The sequence below is a fragment of the Colossoma macropomum genome, unplaced genomic scaffold (assembly GCF_904425465.1).
Source record: "Colossoma macropomum unplaced genomic scaffold, Colossoma_macropomum, whole genome shotgun sequence".
NCBI classification, from domain to species: Eukaryota; Metazoa; Chordata; class Actinopteri; order Characiformes; family Serrasalmidae; genus Colossoma; species Colossoma macropomum.
Window position 1 is genome coordinate 733,893 of NW_023496043.1, and position 22,478 is coordinate 756,370.

General features: G+C 38.4%; 1 protein-coding gene across 3 annotated transcripts in view; it reads right to left on the minus strand.

Annotated features, from left to right (window-relative positions):
- The window catches only part of itga6b (integrin, alpha 6b), a 50,460-nt gene that overhangs the window by 12,757 nt on the left and 15,225 nt on the right, over positions 1-22,478 (minus strand). For all 3 annotated transcript variants that reach the window (XM_036564849.1, XM_036564851.1, XM_036564852.1), the window contains exons 2-13: positions 12,874-13,001; positions 12,453-12,532; positions 11,266-11,527; positions 9,688-9,819; positions 7,978-8,188; positions 6,429-6,622; positions 5,685-5,779; positions 4,580-4,707; positions 2,877-2,966; positions 2,731-2,792; positions 2,261-2,430; positions 928-1,068 (exon numbers count right to left, since the gene is read on the minus strand). In XM_036564849.1, coding sequence (XP_036420742.1) covers positions 928-1,068; positions 2,261-2,430; positions 2,731-2,792; positions 2,877-2,966; positions 4,580-4,707; positions 5,685-5,779; positions 6,429-6,622; positions 7,978-8,188; positions 9,688-9,819; positions 11,266-11,527; positions 12,453-12,532; positions 12,874-13,001 — 1,693 coding nt within the window. The remainder of the gene's footprint in view (positions 1-927; positions 1,069-2,260; positions 2,431-2,730; positions 2,793-2,876; positions 2,967-4,579; positions 4,708-5,684; positions 5,780-6,428; positions 6,623-7,977; positions 8,189-9,687; positions 9,820-11,265; positions 11,528-12,452; positions 12,533-12,873; positions 13,002-22,478) is intronic.

Genomic DNA, 22,478 nt, shown 5'->3' on the forward strand with positions numbered 1-22,478 from the left:
TTTTAAGGCCATCATTTTGTTGCTTATATATAGACCTCTGACATCATGCGTCGGTTTGTAGTCAGTGACGTGCTCAAATAATACATTTCTGGTCTAAGCCATTTTTCTATATGGGCCCAAAGCTGATACACTTTGTTCTGAAAACATTTGTTCCTTGAAAGAAACTGGATCCTCTGAATTACAACCTCATTAAGGTGTCAAAATACAAACAATACTACATGCAGGCTCCTCTTGAGCATGGAATTGACATTGCATAAAAGTAAGGCTTCTATTCAGCTTCAACACTATTTTAGTCATATGCAAAAGTTTGAACAGCCCTGGACCAATGAGTTGTTCTATAAGTTCACACATCCTCTACAGATCCTCTACAGATAAAAAAAAAAACCTAAACCAATTAAATGTGCAATAACTTTTGCACAGGCCATATTTTCCCCAATACTTTAAATTTAGCCAACAAACAGTAACTGTGTATTAAAATGTGCACAAAGTGTGTTCTCTGTAGAGGATGTGTTTATTTTTACTTATTTTCACTTAGAAAATCAACAAAAATATGTCGTTTAAACAGGGATGCACAAACATTTGCATATGACTGTAAACACCAGCCACTCAAATGGTACTACAGCCAGTGCGCAGCAGTGTTAGCTGGCATGTAGGAGTATTCATATTCCGACTCCTTAATGACCTCGTAATGTAGTGAATACTGTAGCATACAGAGATAAAAAAATGTAAACACTTGTTGGTTTACCAAATAATGGTAATTTTTTTGAGAACATAGTTCATTTTTCACCCACACCTTAGACCCAGAGCTTGTCTAGATGCTACTGATGAACTACAAAATGATGACATGTCTTTGGAGGACCATTACTACCAAAACAAGAAAGCTAATGAAAGAAAACCAAAGTTTTCTGATTGGTCGTGGGTGGTTACCTCGCTGGCAGTTGGCTGGCTGGAGCCAAGCACGGGGAGGAGTTCGCCGAGGGAGCTTTGCCTCTTCCTGCGTCCTGATTGGTTCTGCATCTCCACTGACACCTCTATGGGGATGCCTCTCAACTTATCCTTTAAATTATCCTTAACAGAGGATTGAAAAAAGCATTGTTACTCTAGGCATTGTAACAGAAAAAGCTCATATTTCCTATTGAATGTAATTCTATAAAACCCTAGTGGAATTTGCACTGTAATTCCAGATGGCCCTTATAAAAACGAAGTACATTGTTACATGCTGCCAGTGTATTTTAAAACACAAACAGAATATATGGTGTTTTCAATTTTTTTCCTTTTTTGTACGGCCACCGGGTGGCAGCAAAACTCTTACACTACTTCAAACAGTCCGTCATGAATTGGTAAAAGGGGGGCAGCTCTCAGTCAGCTGACAGAGAGCACGGTTAATGTACCAGCTCTTAGGCTTTAGTACAACTTTTTCTATCCGTAGTCCTAAACGTCCACTGCACTGCACAGTTTGGTGTTTTTCCTTGCTCAAATGTAGCTCAAGAACGTAATAATGAGCTAATAAGGTGGGTCTTGTATGTTAAAGCAGGGAAAATATTAAAATGTGCAGTAGGGTACTTCAGGGTCAAAACTGAAAGTACAATTGAATTTAAAAACAACAATTAGAGAATTAATTAACTGTACAGCTAGTAAATATTAGCTACATCTAGCTGCATTCTATGTGATTTCTCTACATTAGACTTCTGGCCTGAATCAGATTCCCTTTCAGGAAAAGTTTTCATACATCAAAAAAACATTATGGACAAAGAAATTGATTCTCGATCTACAAACAAGCACACGTGTACAATCTAATATATTATATTTTGGTATTTTATGTCCTTTGTCTGAAAAACAGGAGATGGTGGAGTGAGGTCACAGGCCACTAGAAGAAGGAAATGCTGGCCACATACAGATTCTAAGAGTACAATGATGTATGTTAGCGATAAATGATCCTGACGTGACGTGAAAGACGATTCTTGCCCCATGAAAATAAGACAACTTACAGACGGCTTAATTTTTAAACAGCCTGCCGAACCATCAGAAATAATATTTATGCATGATGTTATGTTCTTTATTATTGTTATTGATCAATAATAGTTTAAATGATGGGAAATGTCATGTGATATTTTTAACATGTTTTAATTTAATCAGTTTACACAATTTACAAAAAATGAGGGGGTGGGACAAGAAAACAGCAAGACAACTATTTTTAGACACCTAGCAGTTTAACTGTGGGGTTAAACTGATCAGTGGTCAGTGCTGGAGGGAGCCGTACCTGCAGTTTGAGGGTTTTTGTAGTGCACTGTTGCTCGTTGGGCTTTCGGAGCTCCAGCACTCCTGTGCTTTCATAATCTGAATCTGTGGGGGAGGGCGGGCTGAAAATGACTCGAGAGGGAAGACCCAGAGACTTCCTTTTAGACTCAACCTGGATGGAGTATTTCATTCCTGAGTGACAGAAAGCAGTAAGTTGAAGAAGCAACAAACAAAACAAAGTTTCTAAAAGACACTTATGTTCACACAGATGCACCGATGCAACAGACAACCATCTTAGCCAATCAGGTGCCACTCTCACACTTTCAGAAAAACTATGAACTTAACATTAATTATGCCACTTCCATTAAATCAAATTCTTTAGACTTTGTTACCACAACATTACATTGCAAAAGCAGTTATTTTCAGTCAAACAACTTCATTTTCAGTTCTTGAGTGCAGGCGCATCGGAACAAAAGCAGCTGATGTACTCACTGACGATGGGACTGTAATCTTTGGAGTTGGATGTAAATTTGAAACAGGCCTTTATCTGAAGACTAGAAAAACACATTACCGTCATTTAGAAATAAGTACAAACACGTAAGAACAACACAGCACAGTGCTAAATAGGCCTTACTCACCATATGCTGTCACCGCAGTTCTTCTTAGTAAGGTCTAACTCCTTTGGTGTTGTGGTTACAGACTTTTCTATGTTGATAACTGGCCTGGCCCTGTAATGTGTGAAAAAGTTAGGAGAACAGGGTTAAAATGACGCTAAAGATAGGGTTCATTAAAGGTTAAACATTTTAAACATTGATATGGCAGCAAACAACTATTTTCGTTGTAAAGGCGTTGTGTAGTAATGGTGTCCTGAGTAGAGAATTAAGTTACACCCCTTCTGTGTTTTCACAGCCCGTCTGGCCGCGTGTGCATGTAGTCCCGCCCTGTGAAAACAGCCCTCCGCATGTTTTGTTTTGCCCTCCACAGACAGTGACCACGCACAGGAAAATATGAACAAGAAGCTGGCGACAAAGCAGCTGACTTCAGCTTCATTGAGAGTTGAAATGCATAGAAAGGGATGAGGAGGTCGCTCCTGCTTGACAGGTAGAATTACCTTACTTTTGCTCTTTCACAGAATCAAGAGGTCAGTATTGTTTTGTCCCGTTTGCTAATGTTTGTGACAGCAACTGGTTTACTTCACTGCAGCAGTTTGCAAACCCACAACTGAGCTAACATTAGTTACATTACTTGCTGTGTTGCTGTTCACTTTAATGTTATATCACGGTATTTGTCTGTTTTATGGTTTTATGGCCATAAAAATCTAAAAAAGCACTGTTCGACCTCTGCAATGCCCGTCCATGAATTTAGGAGGCGGAGCTTCTGAAGAAGCATTGAAGGGAGGGGCGTGTTTGTTTTACTGTTGAGTTCAAATATCAACAATCGTTCTCCTGAATCGTATAGTGCACCTTTAAGGGTTCTCTAGAAAAGGAATGATTGTATCTAGATCCATGACAACCAGGGGTGGGAAATAATACAGACCCCACCACACAATATTATCACAACATTACTCGAGTATGTGAGATATTTAGAGATTTGTTAAGTTAATACTGTAAAATGATATATTGTACTTTATTGGGATTTATTACTTCGGCCTGCAAATTATTCCTCCAAAAGAAGCAAAGAAAGGAATCCAATGAATCAACATTAACTATTCAACCGTTCCAGTGTGTTCCTAAACAATTATTTTAGTGCTGCAATCAGCAAAAGTGCTAAAACCATCAAAATTGGAGGCGCTTTGCAAAGATGGAAATATTACATGCGAAGGGGATAAAGGGGATTCCTGGACAGGTATGTAACTGGGATGAGTATATTGGGCTGAACTGTTTGAATTGGCCAATTTTACACAATGAATCAAGTAATTGAATCTTGACGAAGCTGCAGTTTAGCTTCTTATTCTCCAGCTTCTTGTACTCAGGTGCCAGAAGGTAACAGCTGTTGCATTTAAGGTGGAACGGAAAATTTTAATTAGAGGCTGATTAGTTTGTAGGCTTTTTAAACTGATGATTAGACAAAAGCATCTCTGGATAAGTGAAATGTAAATGTATGTAATCATAATTTATCCAGTGGAATAAATCAATACTTTGACATTAAGCACAGTCAATTCTAGGGGCACGCTTCATGTTGACGCGCAGGACCGGGAGGTGAACCAAAAAAGTAAAACAAAAAGTTCCTCTGATGTTGTGTAGTGCTGTAGTTCACCTATTTAACTGCTGGAGGTTCAAGTATCTTAAAATTTGGAGTGAATCATCTTTTCAGATGTGTTCAGTTGTCAGTGTGATCTCACCTGAACACGGCTACAGTGTCAGACAGAGACCCAATAGCCAGATCTGGATACTGATTACCATCTAAGTCCATGTTTCCAGCTAAGGAGTATCCGAACAGCTTAATGTTCACATCTTTTCCTTTCAGCACCTAACACAAATACACAAAACATCAAAGATAAGAGACAGCACAATGAGGCAGAGAATGCAGTTTTACGCTAGTACCAAGTAAATATTAGAAATATTGCTTTGATAATAATAATTTCATTTGCATAGTATTGTACAAGTAAATTTTAGTACGTCATCAACAATTTCATCACATCATGCACTTTAACTACAAGTCATTTTAATTACATTTCCAAGGGACTTTATCCAAATATGTTGTAACGCTTTTAAGTTTGCCAAAGTGGGCGAAGGAAACAGCAGTTATCAGTAATATTTTACTAAGAATGCACCATTAAGGGAAATCTGGGCTGCTATCGGGTGTTTTTCATATCTCCTGATGCCGATGCAGACACACAAACATTTATAAAAGGCAGAATACTTTGGCTGGATAAGAATTATGGAAAACTATAATCTTTTGTGTGCTACAGCAAAATTAATTAAATACAGACATTTTAGCATAGTAACCCAGTATCATCTAAACATCCTGCTCCTCTATAGTACAGTAAGTAAACAGATCATCAAATATCAACTTGTAATATTATTGGTCAAATCTAAACATCTGTCCAATTCCGACAATATTCTGAAGCAAATATCTGCTATTGCTGATTTGATTCCGATATCATCTGCCATCCCTGTACTTTACAAATATTAACAAAACTTTCATCCATTTCTATTTACTACATATACTGCTGTTATCTGAAATGTTCAGAAAAACTATGTATGCATAAAATCTGATAAAGAAAAACTTCAGCTTTTTTGCAGAAAATGGTGTCAGTACAGAAAGGCTTTTCATCCCTGCAACACAATTTGATGGACGTTTTTTAACATATTTGCATTTTACCACATGCAGAATATGCATAAGGTCAATGGAAACCGTGATGTCTGTTTATACAACTGTCAGACAACACTTTGCAAATGACAGCGATAAGTGCTGGACTGATGAGGTGGGAGAAGAGTTGGGACCTGAACGGGTTTGTCTTTGAGGCCGCTGGCTGAGCCGTGGTAGATGTACACGCTTCCGGCTCCACTATCATCATGCGGCGCCCCGATAGCAACATCTGCAATAGAGAAACATGCACCACTGTGTCATCTCTGTTACCATCATAGTCATTTCAGCTCCGGTCATTACGATCACCATCATACCATTCACTGCAAAACTTCTGTAACTCAACAGAAATGGTCCAAAATGACTTTGAATCACAGCCCATTAACGTACATTAAAGAACGATTTTTCCTTCTCCTGTGAAGTTACCATAGCAGAGATACAAGGTTTTATATGTTTGTGTGTTTTATATGTTTATATGTAAGGTTTTATATATGGATCAGCATAACAACAGCAACAGCAACAGCACAACACTACAAAATAGTTTTTAGATTATTCCATGTTTTCTTTAAAGGGGTATTCTGGCCCAAAACTAGCATTTAATATGTTATTTGTTGTGTTATGTAATATTCTGTAGTGCAGCACTGCCCCCCTTAACCCCACTGATTTCACAGAATTCATTAACTCCCTCCCACCTTCAGGACTATCGTCGCACTGCTGTAGGAGATGAGTAGGCATGTTTACGTACGATGTTGTAAAGGTTACATTTTTTAATTCTGGCTGGGATGCCCCTTTAAGTCTTAGAACTAGACTTAACTTTTAAACAGAAAGCTAGGCCTAAATCATGCTAAATCGACTCCTAATGAAATGTCAAACTTCCGAACCGTTAAAGCCATCCAGGTTGATATCTCCAAGGTTTTCTACAGCCAGTCCAAACATGGAATCTTTGGCTCCATTTATTCGGGTTCGACTGGCCTTGTTCCAGTCTCCGTTCTGATTGATATAGACATAGACAGCTCCGCCAATGTCGCCGTTTTTCTCAAAGTATTGAGGAGCTCCAACTACAAGGTCCTGCCACCTGTGGAAGAGTGAGAGAGAGAGTGAGTGGCTTATAAATCAGATCATGACATGATCATTTGCTTTCACTTCTTCATTTTCGCTTTGCACAGCAAAGCAATTAACACTTCCCAATATGTCACAATAATAATAACCAGACCAGACATTTCATTGTGACCATATGGCCAGTGCTCACCTATCTGACCATGATGACTACTAAAAATTTGCCAAGTATGAACAGAACGGCCGCTTTCTTTGATGCTTGCTTGCATGATTTGACAAAAAATTAAATAAATGTATGCAATGTATCACTTACTCTTGATGTAGTCTCAGTTTTTCAGTTTTTTCTTATTATAAATAACTGTGAATGTTGAACTTTCAAACTGAAGATATACATTTATAATTAGAAACAAAAGTAACTGTTCAATTTCATAGCTCACAGTGAGGTATACAGTGTCCTAAACCACATCAACAAGTCGGCCTTGTGACCTTGATGAAGACCTGGATGTGGTTTGCACTAACTGAGAGAAGTTCTGGGGATGAATTTACAGAAAAGATTTGGGTGATTGTTGACTTCTAGAGTTAACAGCATTAGCCTGGCGGTAAAAAAAAGAAGCAAAATTTGGACACCAAATGTGGAAAATTGTACATTATATTTTCCCTCAAACATTCCTCTGAATTAAATAAAAAATAGCAAAAACAGAACTCTAGCTACATTTCGTGATGTGTAGTATTTCTGTAAGGCAGAAGTACCGTAGATACAGGTGTAGTTCTTTATATGAGTCAAATGTTAGATCACAACAGCCAACATCTGGCACAGCCACAGCCTCTTCAGATTGGAAGGTAAGCAAACCACTCAACTGTATTTTTTTAATCCATTTTAAGATTAGCTTGTAAGAATACACTTGGTAAGGTAGTTCACTTATAAAGTTAGCGGCTTTCTAACTCAAACTTAAGGATGGGCCAAAATTTACCATCATAATACTTTTAAAGACATTTTCACGATACATGGTATTTACTACAATATTTCTGAAGTTTCCTGAAGTTTGCAAACAAGTTGGAACAGAAAAAATATAAACCAGCAAAACTTAATTTTCACAGTAGGCTATGGAAAATTTAGAAAAAATAATAAAAACAGGCCATTGTTAAGTGTTCAAGATTTCCTGGTGATATCTAAACTAAACTAATGCTGTTAGTTAAATGTTTGTAATCATTTTAGGAGATGCTGAATGTGGTTGTCCTGATATAAATGAAGCTATCTAGTACAGCCTGAGTTTGTTTAATGGTCTTTGTGCTAGGTTTGGTACCCAAGGCCAAAATTTAAGCCCTGGTTATAAAACGATACACATCCACACAGTCTTTTAAAACTGGCCTTACCCATCTCCGTTTATATCAAGCACTGCAAGGTCGTAGCCAAAGGAGGAAGCTAGACCTTCTCCTTCCAGGATATATTCAGTGGTGAGGTGGAGAGATTCAGTCTCCGTCTTCAGCAAGACTACAGCTCCACTGTGATTGGCTCTAGGGGCTCCAGCAACCACGGTTAGCTGCCCCTTCTTAGTTAGCATCTTTCCAGAATCAAGAGAGAATCCTGAAGAGAATCAGTCAGAAGTCAGTCAGAAATTGTATCAAGTAGTGCATAAACGAACATCAGAAAGCTAGTTTCATCAAACACACTATGACTGAAAGCTAGTAATTAGCATTTCCATAATGGAAACCATTAAGCTGTTAGCAGGAAGTCATTGTCATAAACTGGAAGATATAAAGTAAAGCATAGGTTACTTGACAGCACGTTACAATTTTCATCATATTTAAGGTAGAGCTGCTGGTTTAACACTAACATAAATGTTATGGAGTGTTAGAATTATCAAATTAGCATTATAGTAGCAGCAGCAACTGGACTATATCTGGCACTCAATAGAAATACAATGTAAAAGTTAATAATACTGTTACAGTCGTATGCAAATGTTTGGGCACTCTTGGTCAAATCACACGTTTTGTTTATTTTCCAAGTGAAAGTAAGTTAACAAATCCTCTACAGAGAACATACTTCCGCACCTTTTATTACACATTTACTGTTTATTTACTGAATTTACCATATCGGACAAAAATAAAACATAAAATGTGACCTGTGCAAAAGTTGTGGCACTAAAATTGACAGAAACAAGCCATGTTTAGATACATTCCCTGTAGAAGCTATGTTTTTTTTTTTTCTACAGCATATGACTGTATTTAAACACTCTCTTTTATCTACTAATAAAACAGATAAATATGGGATGGAAGGGATTAGATGATTCATGCAAAATTTACACAATAAACATAGGGTGCGAGGGAAGGCTGAGGGTTTACAAACTTTTTCTCACAAACCTTTTTCCAGCATGCACTAAATGAAATGTTTGTCCAGAACAACAAATAAAGTAATCACACACGAACTCAAACGTTCAAACAGTACAACTCAAATGATGCAATGTATATATTGTACAATAGCCCACAAATATTGGCACTCCTGGTAAAAATGAGCAAAACGGGCCTGAAATTATTGCCCTGATAGTAGAAATGGGCCTTTCTTATAGTGATGCATGGCTAAGGGAATTTGGCCTGTGTGTCATCTCATATTTATATATCTCATAATTTCGTGGGGTGCCAACAACTGTGGCACATGGGGAAGGGTCTGTATGATTTTGTGGGATATGGCTGGAATGAAAGATGTCATCATCCAGAACGTCCCACAAACCTAAGTAGCTATTGGCCGTCACATCTTCCTCCAAGGCGGCATCAACCTGAGGAGGATGAGACTCATAGAGGAACAGATCGAGGTCGCTGCTAGACACACTAGTCATAAACAGTACACCTAGAATCACATGTACATAAATATTAACAGCACCTCAAACCCAAATCAAAGGTCTGCTTTAACTGAAAAAAAAAACAAATAACCAAATAAAATCATAACACACACACTGAACCGCTCTGAAACCCTGTTCATTACTGTCAGCTTTTCCATGAATTCCAATAAATCAATGAGAATACTGGGATTTGTTTGGTTGTTTGGAGGCTGGGTTGATGAAAATGAAAGCGATGTGATGGACCCACCTAAATAGCTGTTGGCTGGGACGGTAACTTCGTCCAGTTCTTCAGCAGTTTTGTACACGACCTCAAACGGCCCATCGTCAAAGATATCCATCTCCAGCAGTGTACTGTTCCTCTGCTCCACCCGTACTACGCCTGAGGCCACGCCCCCGCAAAGGGATCATGGCAGTCAGCCGAAAAAGGACGGATGGACGGATGGATGGACGGATGGATGGAGTGAGGGCGAAGGTGAAAGGGTGGAGAAAGGGTAAAATAAACAAAAAAGATGCAAAACATCAGATATGACAAAATGAAAATCACACGTAAATAAAAAACAAACAAACAAAAAAAAACCGCATAAACAGTTTTACCATGATAGTTTGGTGAAAAATCTAATTTACACAGTTCCCCCGCCCCCAAATGTAGTCCATCAGTTAAAACATGCGTGGTGTCTGCAGTATACTTCTCTAGTTTTACGCGGGAGCTACAAGGCTAATGTAGCTAAGAAGTAACAGAAGCTTATGTCTATCAGATTGGCTTTGGTCTAAATCACCACATACTTGCCTCGAATTGTTGAGTAATCTTAAATAAACTTGCTTTTGTGGTGTCTGATATTGTACGACATGCTGTGACTTACTACAAAAACAATATCAAATTGCTAGTACAGCAGTAGAAGCCTGAAGTAGAGGTCTGCGCGGGACCATGACGCTGAAAGATCTGCCCCCAGCGGTGACCAGTCTAAATTTTAGGATAGAGAGAAGACCTAAGTATTCAGCGTGCAGGAGCTCGATTAAACAGGCTTGTGCTAGGGAGATTTGTATGTTAGCAGGAGGAGTTTAAACTGGTAAAGCAGGACAGGTAACCAGTGTAACTGACATAGAATTTGGGTGATATGGGCTGATTTTTTAGACTTCCTGTATGGTTAGCTACTTTAGCCTTGTAGCTTCAAAGTAAAACTAAGGAAGTTTCAACACATTTTGAGGTGGACGTGAAAAAGTGTGTAGATTTGGGTTTTCACTGTCCGTTTAATGGCTGTTCCATGTGGTAATGAAACTGTGATGTGGTACATTTAAGTGCTGGAATGGTGACTGTAGAAGTGACTAATGCAACTTACTCCACAAATTATACAAACTATACACTCACCAGCCACTTTATTATTTCATTTATTATGTACACTGACCTCGTATCCACACTGACTGTCTATTTTACCAGGTATAGGCACCTATGAATATTATTTAAAATCATTTATCTTTGCAGTAAGTGTGTTTGTGCTTGTAAAAATGTCATATATTATCATTATATATTATTAGAATAATTAGACATAAATACATACATTTTGTTTATTCAAAAAATTTGTTTCTCTCTTGTGAGCTAGCTTGCAGAACAAAGTTTGGTCCCAGATTTCTCCTCAACGCCACCACATCAGTGCAAATACTACCTGCTAGAGCTACAAAGTTCACCTGTATGGTAAGTGGAACAATGAGATACGATGTAGCGTATTTACTCGAGTGGTCATGAGTTTATATTTAAGCACTGACTTATGCTAAAACACTTTACCGCATCAAATCTTTGGCACCAGCTCACCCACACCTCTCCTCTTACCCTTCCAGTTAAAGGCTCCAGGTGCTCCAAATACCAGGTAATGGTAGTCTTTGGTGAAGGTGACGGACATGCCCTGCTGGCATGAGCCGAAACGCTCGTGGCCTCGAAGTCGGCCCTGGCAGAACTTCCAGTCTCCGCCTTCATCTAAAGTGCTTTTGTCAATTTTCAGGTCCTGACTCAGCACGTAGCAGCGGCCCGTGATGTCACGGGACTCCTGAGCGGAGTTGACGAAGTGGCGTCGCTGGTAACGGTGAGCGCACGTCTGCAGATGGCACATCCCAACCAGTGTTTACAAACAGATTGATGTAGGGCTACAAAACTAACACACACTGCATGAATCAAATCAACAAAACTAGACTTGCATTTACAGTGCTAGCAAGGAACATTTCATAAAACGATATTTCTGAGCAATGAGCCACAGAATTCAGATGTAGTAAAAGAGCACGAAAGAAAGAAAGGAAGAAGGAAGCATGGAAAGAATGAAAATAAAGAAAGAGAGAGAGAGAGAAAGAAAAAGAATAGAAGAGGAAGGAAAGGATGAAGGACAAAAGAAAGAGAGAATACAATGAAGGAATGAAAAAAGAATGGAAGGAGGAAGGGAAGAAAAGTAAGGAAGAATGGAAGAATAAGGAAGAAAAGAAAGAATGCACAAGTAGAAACAAAGGAAGAAAGAAAAATGAATGAAGGAAGAGAGAAAGAAGCAATAAAAGGAGAGAAAAAAGAAATAAATGAAGAAAGAAAGAAAGAAAGAAAAAACAAAGAAAGACGAAAGAAAGAAAGAAAGAAAGAAAGAAAGAAAAGAAAAGGAAGGAAGGAAGGAATGAAGCAAGCAAGGAAACAAGGAGGAAAGGAGGAATCAACGTACAAAAATAGAAAAAAGAAGGAAGAACAGAAGACAGGAAGAAAAGAAAGATGAACAAATAGAAAGAAAGAAAGAAAGAAAGACAAAATAAAGGAAGAAACTGAAAAAAGGAAGGAGGACTGAAAGAAAAAAGAAGGAACAATAGACGACAAATGAAGAAAAAGAATGAGCATATAGAAAGAAAACAAAAGAATAAAAGTTATTTAGAGAAATTAAGTAAGAAACAAAGAAAGAAAGAAGGGAGAAAAAGAAAGTACACTGTTTATTTCAAGCACTCTAATTATTCCCAAAAGTCACACGAATAAAATACATTTAAAACACTGACCACAATCTTTCCTCCAGGTCCTTGACTGCGCACAGTCACTCCCATCCACTGTTTCGCCTTGTTCTCCTCCGACAGGTTCTCTACATACACGAACAGCAGAAATGTCAAATACACAAAATACACATCCCAAAGTACAGAAGTATGGAAGCAACACTAACTCTGGAAAAATTAAACTTTCAAGAAAATATTCTGTAATATTTTATCAGTGAATCTGCAGCAGTGATGTAGCGTGACTGATTCTTCATTAGTTCAGCTCCTAGTGATTCTCCTGCATACGCTGTATACGCCAGTGCAAAAATAACCACTGATTCTAATGAATTTTAGAACATTTCATATATTTCAAAGGTGGAGCTCAAACTACAAGGCAGACGACTTGACAAAAACACAGGTAACTGTAATGTGTAGCTTTCAGTGACATTACCTTCATTGTCGAAGTCGACTCGCTGGCAGGCAGTGCTGGGTGAGTTGACATCACAGCTGTACAATCCTCCTGTTTCCTGAGACTGCTGTCTGGACAATTTACTTGCTTTGGGAGCACCAACCAACAGCCTGGATGCAAAAGAGGTAGAAAGAAGAAATAGAAAACAGTCAATGTAAGATATCTAGAAACTAAATCAATCAAGGATAAAGATCAGGGGCCGGATTCATGAAAGCTTTCTCAAGAAAAAACTTCCGAAGGTTCTGAAGACAAAGACTAAGACGTTCGTAAGAAAGTTCTTAAATGAAATTCTCAAAAAAAAAAAAAAAAACTTAAGAAGTTCTTAAATATTCTCTTAAGTAAATAATTATTTACTTAAGATTTTCTTAGGAAAATCTTCATTGTTGACTGTGCTGCTTTTTACACTGTACAGTAAATGATGCAAGATACATTTGTATTTGTATTATCCGTTAATTTGGTTTAAATTTTAGTAAACAAGAACTAGAGGTGATGGTGGAACAAACAGCCAACAGGACAAAAAAATCCTCGTTGGGAAATACGACAATGGTGGGGTGACGGACGAGGATGGGCAGGAGCACCAGAGGCAGCGTGTGTGATAAATTTAGATGCTCACCTTGTCAACTCTTAGAGCCTGAAACGAGTGTGAGGCTGTCGTAAGATTAAGAAACCATTTAAGAACATAATGTTTTAAAGAATACCACTTACTCTTAGGATTATTCTTAAGAGTTAAGAAAAGGAAAAGACAATTCTGAGGAAGTTATTTGAAGAATAACAATTCAGAGGATTCAGAGGTGCCCAAAGTTTTGCCTGGGGCGTCCAAATTGCAATGTCTGTGGTGGGCCTGAGGGCCAAAAAGACAGCATACTAGTAAAGAAGATATGTTTCAAACTGACTTTTATAAAATGAATTTTTAAAACATTACACTATATTTTATTACTAAAATACTTACAGACAAAAAAAAGTACAGACAAAATGGAGACTACCATGGAAGCTACTTCTGTTTTTCATCTATGCAACATACTTCCGGTCTGTTGGGATGACAGAGCAGCTCGACAAAGGCAAGTGTGTGATGATTTAGGTATGCAGATAGCACCATGATAATTAGTGCTTCCTTTTTTTTAGTCTTCCTTTTTTTTTAGTCTTTCCTGTTCCAGCATGACTGCACCCCTGTTCACAAAACGAGGTCCATAAAGACACGGATTGATGAGTTTGGTGTGGAGGATCTCCAGTGGCCTGACCTCAACCCCACTAAGCACCTTTAGGATTACCTGGAACGTCGACTGTGAGCCAGGCCTTCTTGTCCATCATCAGAACCTGACCTCACAAATACTCTATTGACTGAAAGGGTGCAATTTCCCACAAACACACTCCAAAATCCTGTGGAAAGCCTTCAGAAGAGTGGAGGCTGTTACAGTCACAAAGTGGGGGCAATTCTGTAATGCCCATGGTTTTGGAATGAGGTGTCCCACAGGCACATACAGGTGTGATGGTCAGGTGTCCATACAGGGTACAGGGTATGTTTTAAACACGTTATTTTCACATGATGAAACAAGTGCTATGGAAACAATTTGGGAGCTGACCTTCAAGAGGTCAACCTTGAGTAAGAATGAACGTGTCTTCTTCAAACACACAGCAGTGCTCCACTTATGTTCGTATTCCATTCAGCACCAACAAGCAAGAACAGACAGGAAATGAGTAGGTTGGAGCTCTACAACAATACTTCTGTACAATTCAGTCTTATCTTCATGACTACAGACTACAGAGGAACAGACTGCAGACCATGAAACAAGTCGCAGACGTTTTGTTTACACCACCAAAAGCACCCACTGTGTGCTCATAACATGGCTGCCCAGCTTGTAAGCTGCAGCTACAGTATGCCACACATCACTCATCCCATTCTCTCAGGCTTTTCAGAGGAGAAACAACAGAGCCTTCCTTTTAGCTCTGCTCTGAAAAGAACGGCAGTAGGACAGAGACGACCCCAGACACAAACCGGGCAGAGGCCGTAGCTCTGGTTTCAGCGCATTTGTCTGACTGAAAGGCCCTTTTCTTCTTTTTGGATTGGCTGCTACGGTGATAACATTCATCCAAAACACTTCAGAGTTGGCTACACAAGTTCTCTTTGTGGCCAAAAACAAAAAGTGCTCTCACTGGAGAAGACTACGTTACCCACAATGCAGCAGACAGGAGGCCTCAGGGCAGCATCAAAGGGCTTAGCAACAAAACATGTCGGTTCCAGCGCTCTGTAGTTTTAGAGTCTCTGAAATTGACATTCCAGACAGACGGGTATTCAAGCACTATCGTGTGGCTACAGAGACAGCGATTACAGGATAAAATGACTAATAACTAACTTTGCAGACGAGTTCCACCAACTATTTTGATATACAGTACAGCGCAAATGTCGGAGGCCACCCTTGATTTATTTATTTTCAGGATAAAGGGGACAAAACATATGTATAGTACATAGACATACTCCTGAGCATGAAGTCAAATATGAAGTCAATGCTCCCCTTGACTCCACTGACCTTTGACTGGATCCAAATTTCAGGCTACACTGGTTTTTACATAAACTTACCAAGAAAAAATTCTTTTACCAGAACAAACTGCAACTGAAATCTCTAAAATCACTATGTGTGGCCACTGAGGATGTTCATGAATTATGCCAAGTCACACTGTCATGTCTAAACAATACAATGAATAAAAAGCCCTTTCTTTAATCAACAGCTCAGGTTTTTGTGTTGATAATGCTGACGCCTAGTAATTGTATAACATAAACATGCAATAAACATGCGTATATGTTCCCGATACATGGTTATTTGTGACCACTGGAATATAATTTCATAATTTGAAAAAATATTTTTTTTCAGCATTTTTCGTCTACCAAAAAAAAACAAACAAACAAACTGACTGTTTAAGTCTCAGTTAACTCTTTTACTTGCCTTTAAACTAGAGCCCATTATGTTACTACGTGGTCAAAGGTCATCAGCGCTGGGTCCACAAGTTATAAACTACTGCAGATAGTGCAGCATTTGAAGCAGCAGTAATGAAGCCAAAGCAACTGTGTCCAGTTCACAGTAAGCTACATTTTCTTTTAATCTGCAACAAACCTAATTTCTACCATGCTTCAGGGAAACATGCATTCAGCAGGCCACTCTCTTTCAGGGAGAAATACAGAGGGAAATGTTTGCTGGTCACATTTTCCAAAATACACAGTGAAGAAAGCCGTATGTGTCCCAGTGAGAGAGACAAGCATGTCTTTGTGTTGTAAAACACATACTTGGCATTTGCTTCAGACCAATTTGCGACGACGGTTTATGAGGATGAGCGGCTATCAACTTACATTGTCACTTCACCTCAGAAGCTTTATGCCAAATGTAATGACAGCTATAGAACTTTTAACTGTATTTTATTATAAGCATACAGTAAAAGCATGACATATTTCTAGCTTTGTGTCAGCTTTGTATTATTAATTTTGGTAGGTCATGCTGATGTAATTTGAGAGCAAGGTAGCAAATGAGAACATTAGTAGTAATCCTAATGTAACCTGGTGTTTCCATGGTCATATTTTTCTTCCAGCATTTCAGGCTGCGTTTGTGCGCACATAGAACGGTTGGACATACTTGATAGTTAACTTGTTTGGGTGCTTCTTGAAAGAGCACCACATGATAAAAAGGGAGCAAAGAGGTCTGAAGAATATGTAAGCTGTTATTTCTTTGCTTTATGAATAAGCTCATGGATCACAAAGAAGCACATCACATATATTTTTTTCCACATTCACTGCAAAATTTAGGTTTTTTCACCAGGCACAAAAAGGTGAAGGTCTCACTATTCGTCACTACTCAAGTATCATCGGGAATCCTGATTTTTCCACTTGGAAAAACGACAGCTGATATCATTTGCATACACTGTGTGATATGTAGCATTATGCTGTGTTCAGGACCAAGTGAGACCTGGGAATTTTCTGACTTCCAAATAGGATGTTTTAAGCTCTTTAGCCAGACTTATGTGTTTGTTTATGATATTGTGTGTTTGTAAGACATAGATAAACACAGGGAGTCTTGGAAAACTGCAAGCTTAAGTTGTTCTGTACAAATTTTTTGATCAAACTGTGAGCTTACATGTTAATATTGTGGCTATAGTGCATGTTAATATTGCTCAATTTTCTCATCTCAAACAGGTGAAGCAGCGTGAATGTAACAGTGAATTGATTATGAGTCTTTAGGAAACAATTTTATGCATCATGACATTTTACCACAATTCAGTTTGATTCCATTATTCTAGTACAAATTAGGGCTGAGCGATTAATCAGATTTTACTTTCAATTATGAATTAGACTTCCATCGATTATGATGAACACGATAATCAAGATAAAATGATGATTGTGCTACATTCCGATTTGAAACAAAGCCCTCGTTTTGTCTTGTGTTATAAATTCAGTGCATCACGTTCCTTTACAGCAGAGCGTTTTCACCCCTTCCTAAAAGCCCAAACTCACTCTCAGCCAGGCTGTGACAAGTTTAGGTCAGCTCGAGTCAGGATGACTGAAAGAGAGCCTTTGGTCAACAAGAAAGGTAAAACCAATTCGGATGTTTGGAAACACTTTGGTTTCAAGGAGTCCGACGAGGAACAACAACAAATACTATGCAAGATTTGATACATGGTGGTGTCTGCACCACAAGGCACTACGACCAAACTGTTTAATCACCTGAAATTCAATCTTTTAAAGTTTTTTGATGTTTCCAAAGTCAGAGTAATTAAAATTAAACACCTATAATCACATAATCATCATAATTATTAAATTAGGATAAAATACTCCAAAGTTTAATATATCTATGATTGATACTTGCAATAAACAACTCCTTCTCACACAATGCTGTTAACAGTTGGCCGTTGATGCCATAATCCTCTAGCAAATGACAGATCTGGGGTCACTTTAGGTCGCGTTAAAATCTTCCTCTTCCTCTCCACATGATGATCTGATCAACAGCCGAAGGCATCGTTCAATGTCTTTCATGTTTCTCCCAGAGGGCTATGCTACGGCTCTGATAATGAATTCTGGCTAATAGTTTATGCAAATCTATTACTAACTGCACTGCAGGCAAGAGGATTCAGGGAATTCACACGATCTAACTTGCACAGAAAAGTGCGGTCAAGGTTAAGGCTGGAGGCAGGTTTATCTGTCTTTTTCTGACAACCTCATTTCACATGGAAATAGACCTCAGAGGTCACTTAGTAGCAGAGCACATGCCCAAACAGGCAATTTCTGGTCTAAGACGTATTTGTCTCTGAAAAAAATGAATAATGATTTGACAAAAACAACCCCAATCAATACTGTGGGAAACAAAAAAGCTCGTAAACTGATATGTTTTGTCTTTTGTACATTTTTCTAATAAATGCCAAATTCTAATAAATTAAGTTTGCGTGAAAGTAAGTCTTCTACTATACTTCACTACTGTAATATAACAGCATCAGCTAGTCAGACTGTAGAATACTACTGCCACAGCAGCTGAACTACCATACTTTGTGTGGGGTATTTCGGTGGGGTTGCCAGTCTTATGATGTCAGTTCAATGCACAGGAGTGTTAGCTTCCACAAAGCATGTGTAGCATTATTCAGATTCCAACTGGTTTGGGTTAAAGACCAACTTAGACCCAGGGCACGTCTGGTGAACCACACAATGATGGCACATCCTCAGAAGTCTGTACATCAAGGTTAAGAATTCAGACTGGTGCTTTGTAAGATCAGGTCGTGCCAGAAGAAAAGGCAACTCATCACTCTACAAGTGCCATTGTGATTAGTAGAGGCTGTTGTTATGCTGAAATGAAACCAGTACACTGCAGTATGACAGAATTAGCATCTGAATTAAGAAGCTGATCCAAGATCAGAATGGAAGGACAGTAGCCACTAAGACTCAGTGCTAATTAGCTGAAAGAGAACGACACTGTCTGGTGTTTCGAGAGTTAATACTGGGCCTTGAACACTGAGCAGGAAAGATTTTCAATAACTCTTCCGTTTTATTGCTAAATAAATGAGCTCAGGCGCCTCAGTGTTTTCTTTAAACAAGTGGACTTGTGTAGTAATTCCTGTCCTACATATGCCAAAAATTCTGTTTGGGCAAAAGAATGTTACCAAATAAGCTAATTTCATTTTCATAATGTGGGTCCATCACATTTTTTATTAAGCACTTCCTGACGTACATGGCAGAAGTTTACACTACAGGACATAAAACAGATTAGTACAAGAAAGAAAGAAAGAAAGAAAGAAAGAAAGAAAGAAAACAAGTGTGCTCTTAACGGGGGAATAAAAATAATAAAATTATTAGTAGCTGATGCTAAATTAACTAAAAGAAAAAAGAAAAAAGGAAAGAAAGAAAATAAGTGTGCTTTTCATCTGAGGTGTCAAAAATGAAAATTAGTGGTAACTGATGTTAAAGGAAATAAAAGTAATTCTAAGAAAGGAAGCAAAAGAAAGAAAAAGAAAGAAAAAAGAACGAAAGAGGAGGAAGTAGAAAGAAAAAGAAAAAAGAAAAATTGTACTACAACTATCTGATGCTAAAGGAAATAAAAGTAACTGTAAGAATTGATGAAAGAAAGAAAGAACTTGCTTAAATTGAGAAGTTCGAAACATGAAATTAGCAGTAACTACTGCCAAAAGAAATAAAAATAATTGTAACAAAGAAAGAAAGAAAGAAAAACGCAGAAAGACAGAAAGAGAAGAAGGGTTCTCCTCAGTGTATGACTGGGCCTGAGGCGGCTGGTGACAGTGATCATCCATCACCCACAGAGACACACGCACATTACAGCCCGACACTCTGAACAATCTGCCTCATCAGTAAACCATGCAGAGCCTCCAACTGAACCAGCACAACAATTAACCTCCCTGATTCTGAGTGGAAACTGAGTCACACACAACTGAACCCACTACTGAGAACATTTACAGCCTCGTCCAGAGAAAACACTGTTTCTCCTCAAAAGCCTTTCGCTGTTCTTTGACAGCTGAGAAGCAGCTACTGCGTCGACATGTTTCAGGGTATTCTGATTGACACGTTGTGTTTCAAAGAAAAGGATTCAAGCTCATCCACAGATTCACCCTGCGTCCAGACAATCACGAAGGCATCTGACCAAAACAATCACCTACTGTTCAGCGTCTATGTTTAGCCGCATTCATTGAGACTGGAGAATCACGAGACGCTGCTTAAGCTGTATGGTACAGTACACTACGAGTGATCAATGCAGGGAGAGGATCAAAAGAAAGGAGGACAAGATAAAGTGATAAATCAAACGAGTAGAAGTTGAAAGTGGTAATAATTCTGAAGAGATGAAGAAAATGGTGGTGGGGTGGGGTTGGGGGTCTGGTATATATACTGAAATGTAATTTCTGAGCCACTGAAAATAACCAAAAAGTAACAACTGTTTATGTTTATTTGTCTTTATTCTAATGTTACATAGTGTTTTTTCTAGGGGAAAAGGCAAACAATTGTCTTGACTGAATACAGAAAAACTTGTTTAATTTTTATTATACATGCATTATAATCAGTATTAAATTAGTATTTCATTTGCTCCAGTTTGCTGAGTGTATAGTTCCAATGATACAATAGGAGTTGCATTGTTACACTCCTTCAATAAGCAATAATTTTACGTTTTTTACACTTAAAAACATATACTTACCGTATAATACATTGATAAAGTGCAGTAAGAGGAAGCCACATTTTGAAGTTGGATTATTAATTCATTTTACAGAGTCATGACATCAAATCAGACATGCTTAGCAAACAACCTTCAATGGTAGAGGACATAATTCCAATATCAGACAAATAATAGTACATTTTCTCACTCATCAGTGACTAACATATCGCTTGACAAAAGAAAAAACAAAGAAAAAACAAGGGCCGAATATCTAAGTGGTCAAGCTTATTATTATTATTTAAAGTCTGCCTAGTTTCTCCCTCATAACGAACCGTGAACTGTACGCTCAACAGAAGTAAAGTTCAGCACTGAGAAGCTCTCTGGTCTCTCTCACAGTGAAAGATAGCAGTTCAGTAGTAATGAAATTGGGCCAGGCCTGGCTGAACTCCACTTCAATAACAGATAAACTGTTCTGAGTCAAGACACAGCAAGTCTGAACAAGCACAGACTGCTACAGCAAACAAACATGCAGACTTATCAAAAATGACAGACTGCGCCCAATAAACTGAGGACATATTTTCCAACTACATAATTGTAGTGTTAGAGTAATAGATGTTGAAATCTCTGACTTTAATCTCAATTTTAGGAAACAGAGAGTGTCAAATTTCACCACAATTCATGTCTGTTCTAATATTTTGGTATAAATCAAGGCTGGGCTTCCCAAAAGCGTCTTGGCGAAAAGACGACTCTTGAATGGTAGAGCGAGCATCGCACTAAGCACTCTCTCTACCAGTTAAGATGACCTTAAAGAACTATTGTAGCTTCTTTCTGCAGGCCCCCCAGTGGCCATTCTGCAGGCGGAATGGAAACCGACTAGGATATTTTTAATCAAACATAATCAAATAAACCATGTTTTCATGCAACTCTATTATCAGATAAACTAGGACTGTGTTGAGCTGCTAGTGAGCAATGAGGGATGGGAACCAGCTGCTATGAGAACAATTCACACCTCACCACAAAGATGGCAGCACAGGGATAAAACAGACATAACAACTGCAGCTTTTTTCGTAATTTCAAAACAGCTGCCACAACAAAAAGGCACTTAAACACAATATGCTGACCTGCTTGCTCATCTAAAAAGACAAAAATCCAGCTCACTTTATGCAAATGTCCATTTAAATACACTCCATTAACATTACTGAAGTACAAAAATGCACAGTAATTAGAGGAACTATTTACACAGACAATAAAAACAACACACCAAGCTTTCTGAGGGGATTCTTAGATCTGATAACAGCCAGAGACTTTTATTTAAAAACAGAAACACACTGTACTGAACATTACTATCATCTATAATCAATCTAGCATTGCACAACAGATGCAGCTGAATCACCTTCAGATTAGTGCATCATTTTATATCCCTACAAAGCAGCTATTCCAGCAGGGACAAGCAGAATTGCAGTCTTGCCATGCCAAATCTGTGCAACACTTGCTCCATATCTCCCTAAAGAATCAAACTTGATCGCAACCATCAACTCATGCACCCGTGCTGATCCATTTGACTTGTTGGTTCTACACAATTTCACTTTAAGTAAGATGTTTGCATTTGTTAAGCAATGTGGCGAAAAACTCATTGACAGTCAGGAATGGAACGTTTTTCTTCGCAAAAAATTGCACAAAAATGGCTTACAAATGTACAGAACACTGCTCTAAATTGCTCTTAGAAACTCTATTGTATTGCTAAGGCAGCCCTGCAGTTCTGCAGTTGTTTCTAGCTAAAAACTTAACAATCTCAAAACTTCAGTATATTTTAGGGCTCCACAGTTTGAATACTGCAGGTTGAGATGTATTTCTATGCAGTTTTAAAGTTAACATGAGCTATAAATCATTATGTAGGCACCAAAATCTCAGTCACCAAAGATTTTCATCCAAAAATGGTCACAAATTTCAGCAGAATTGCCT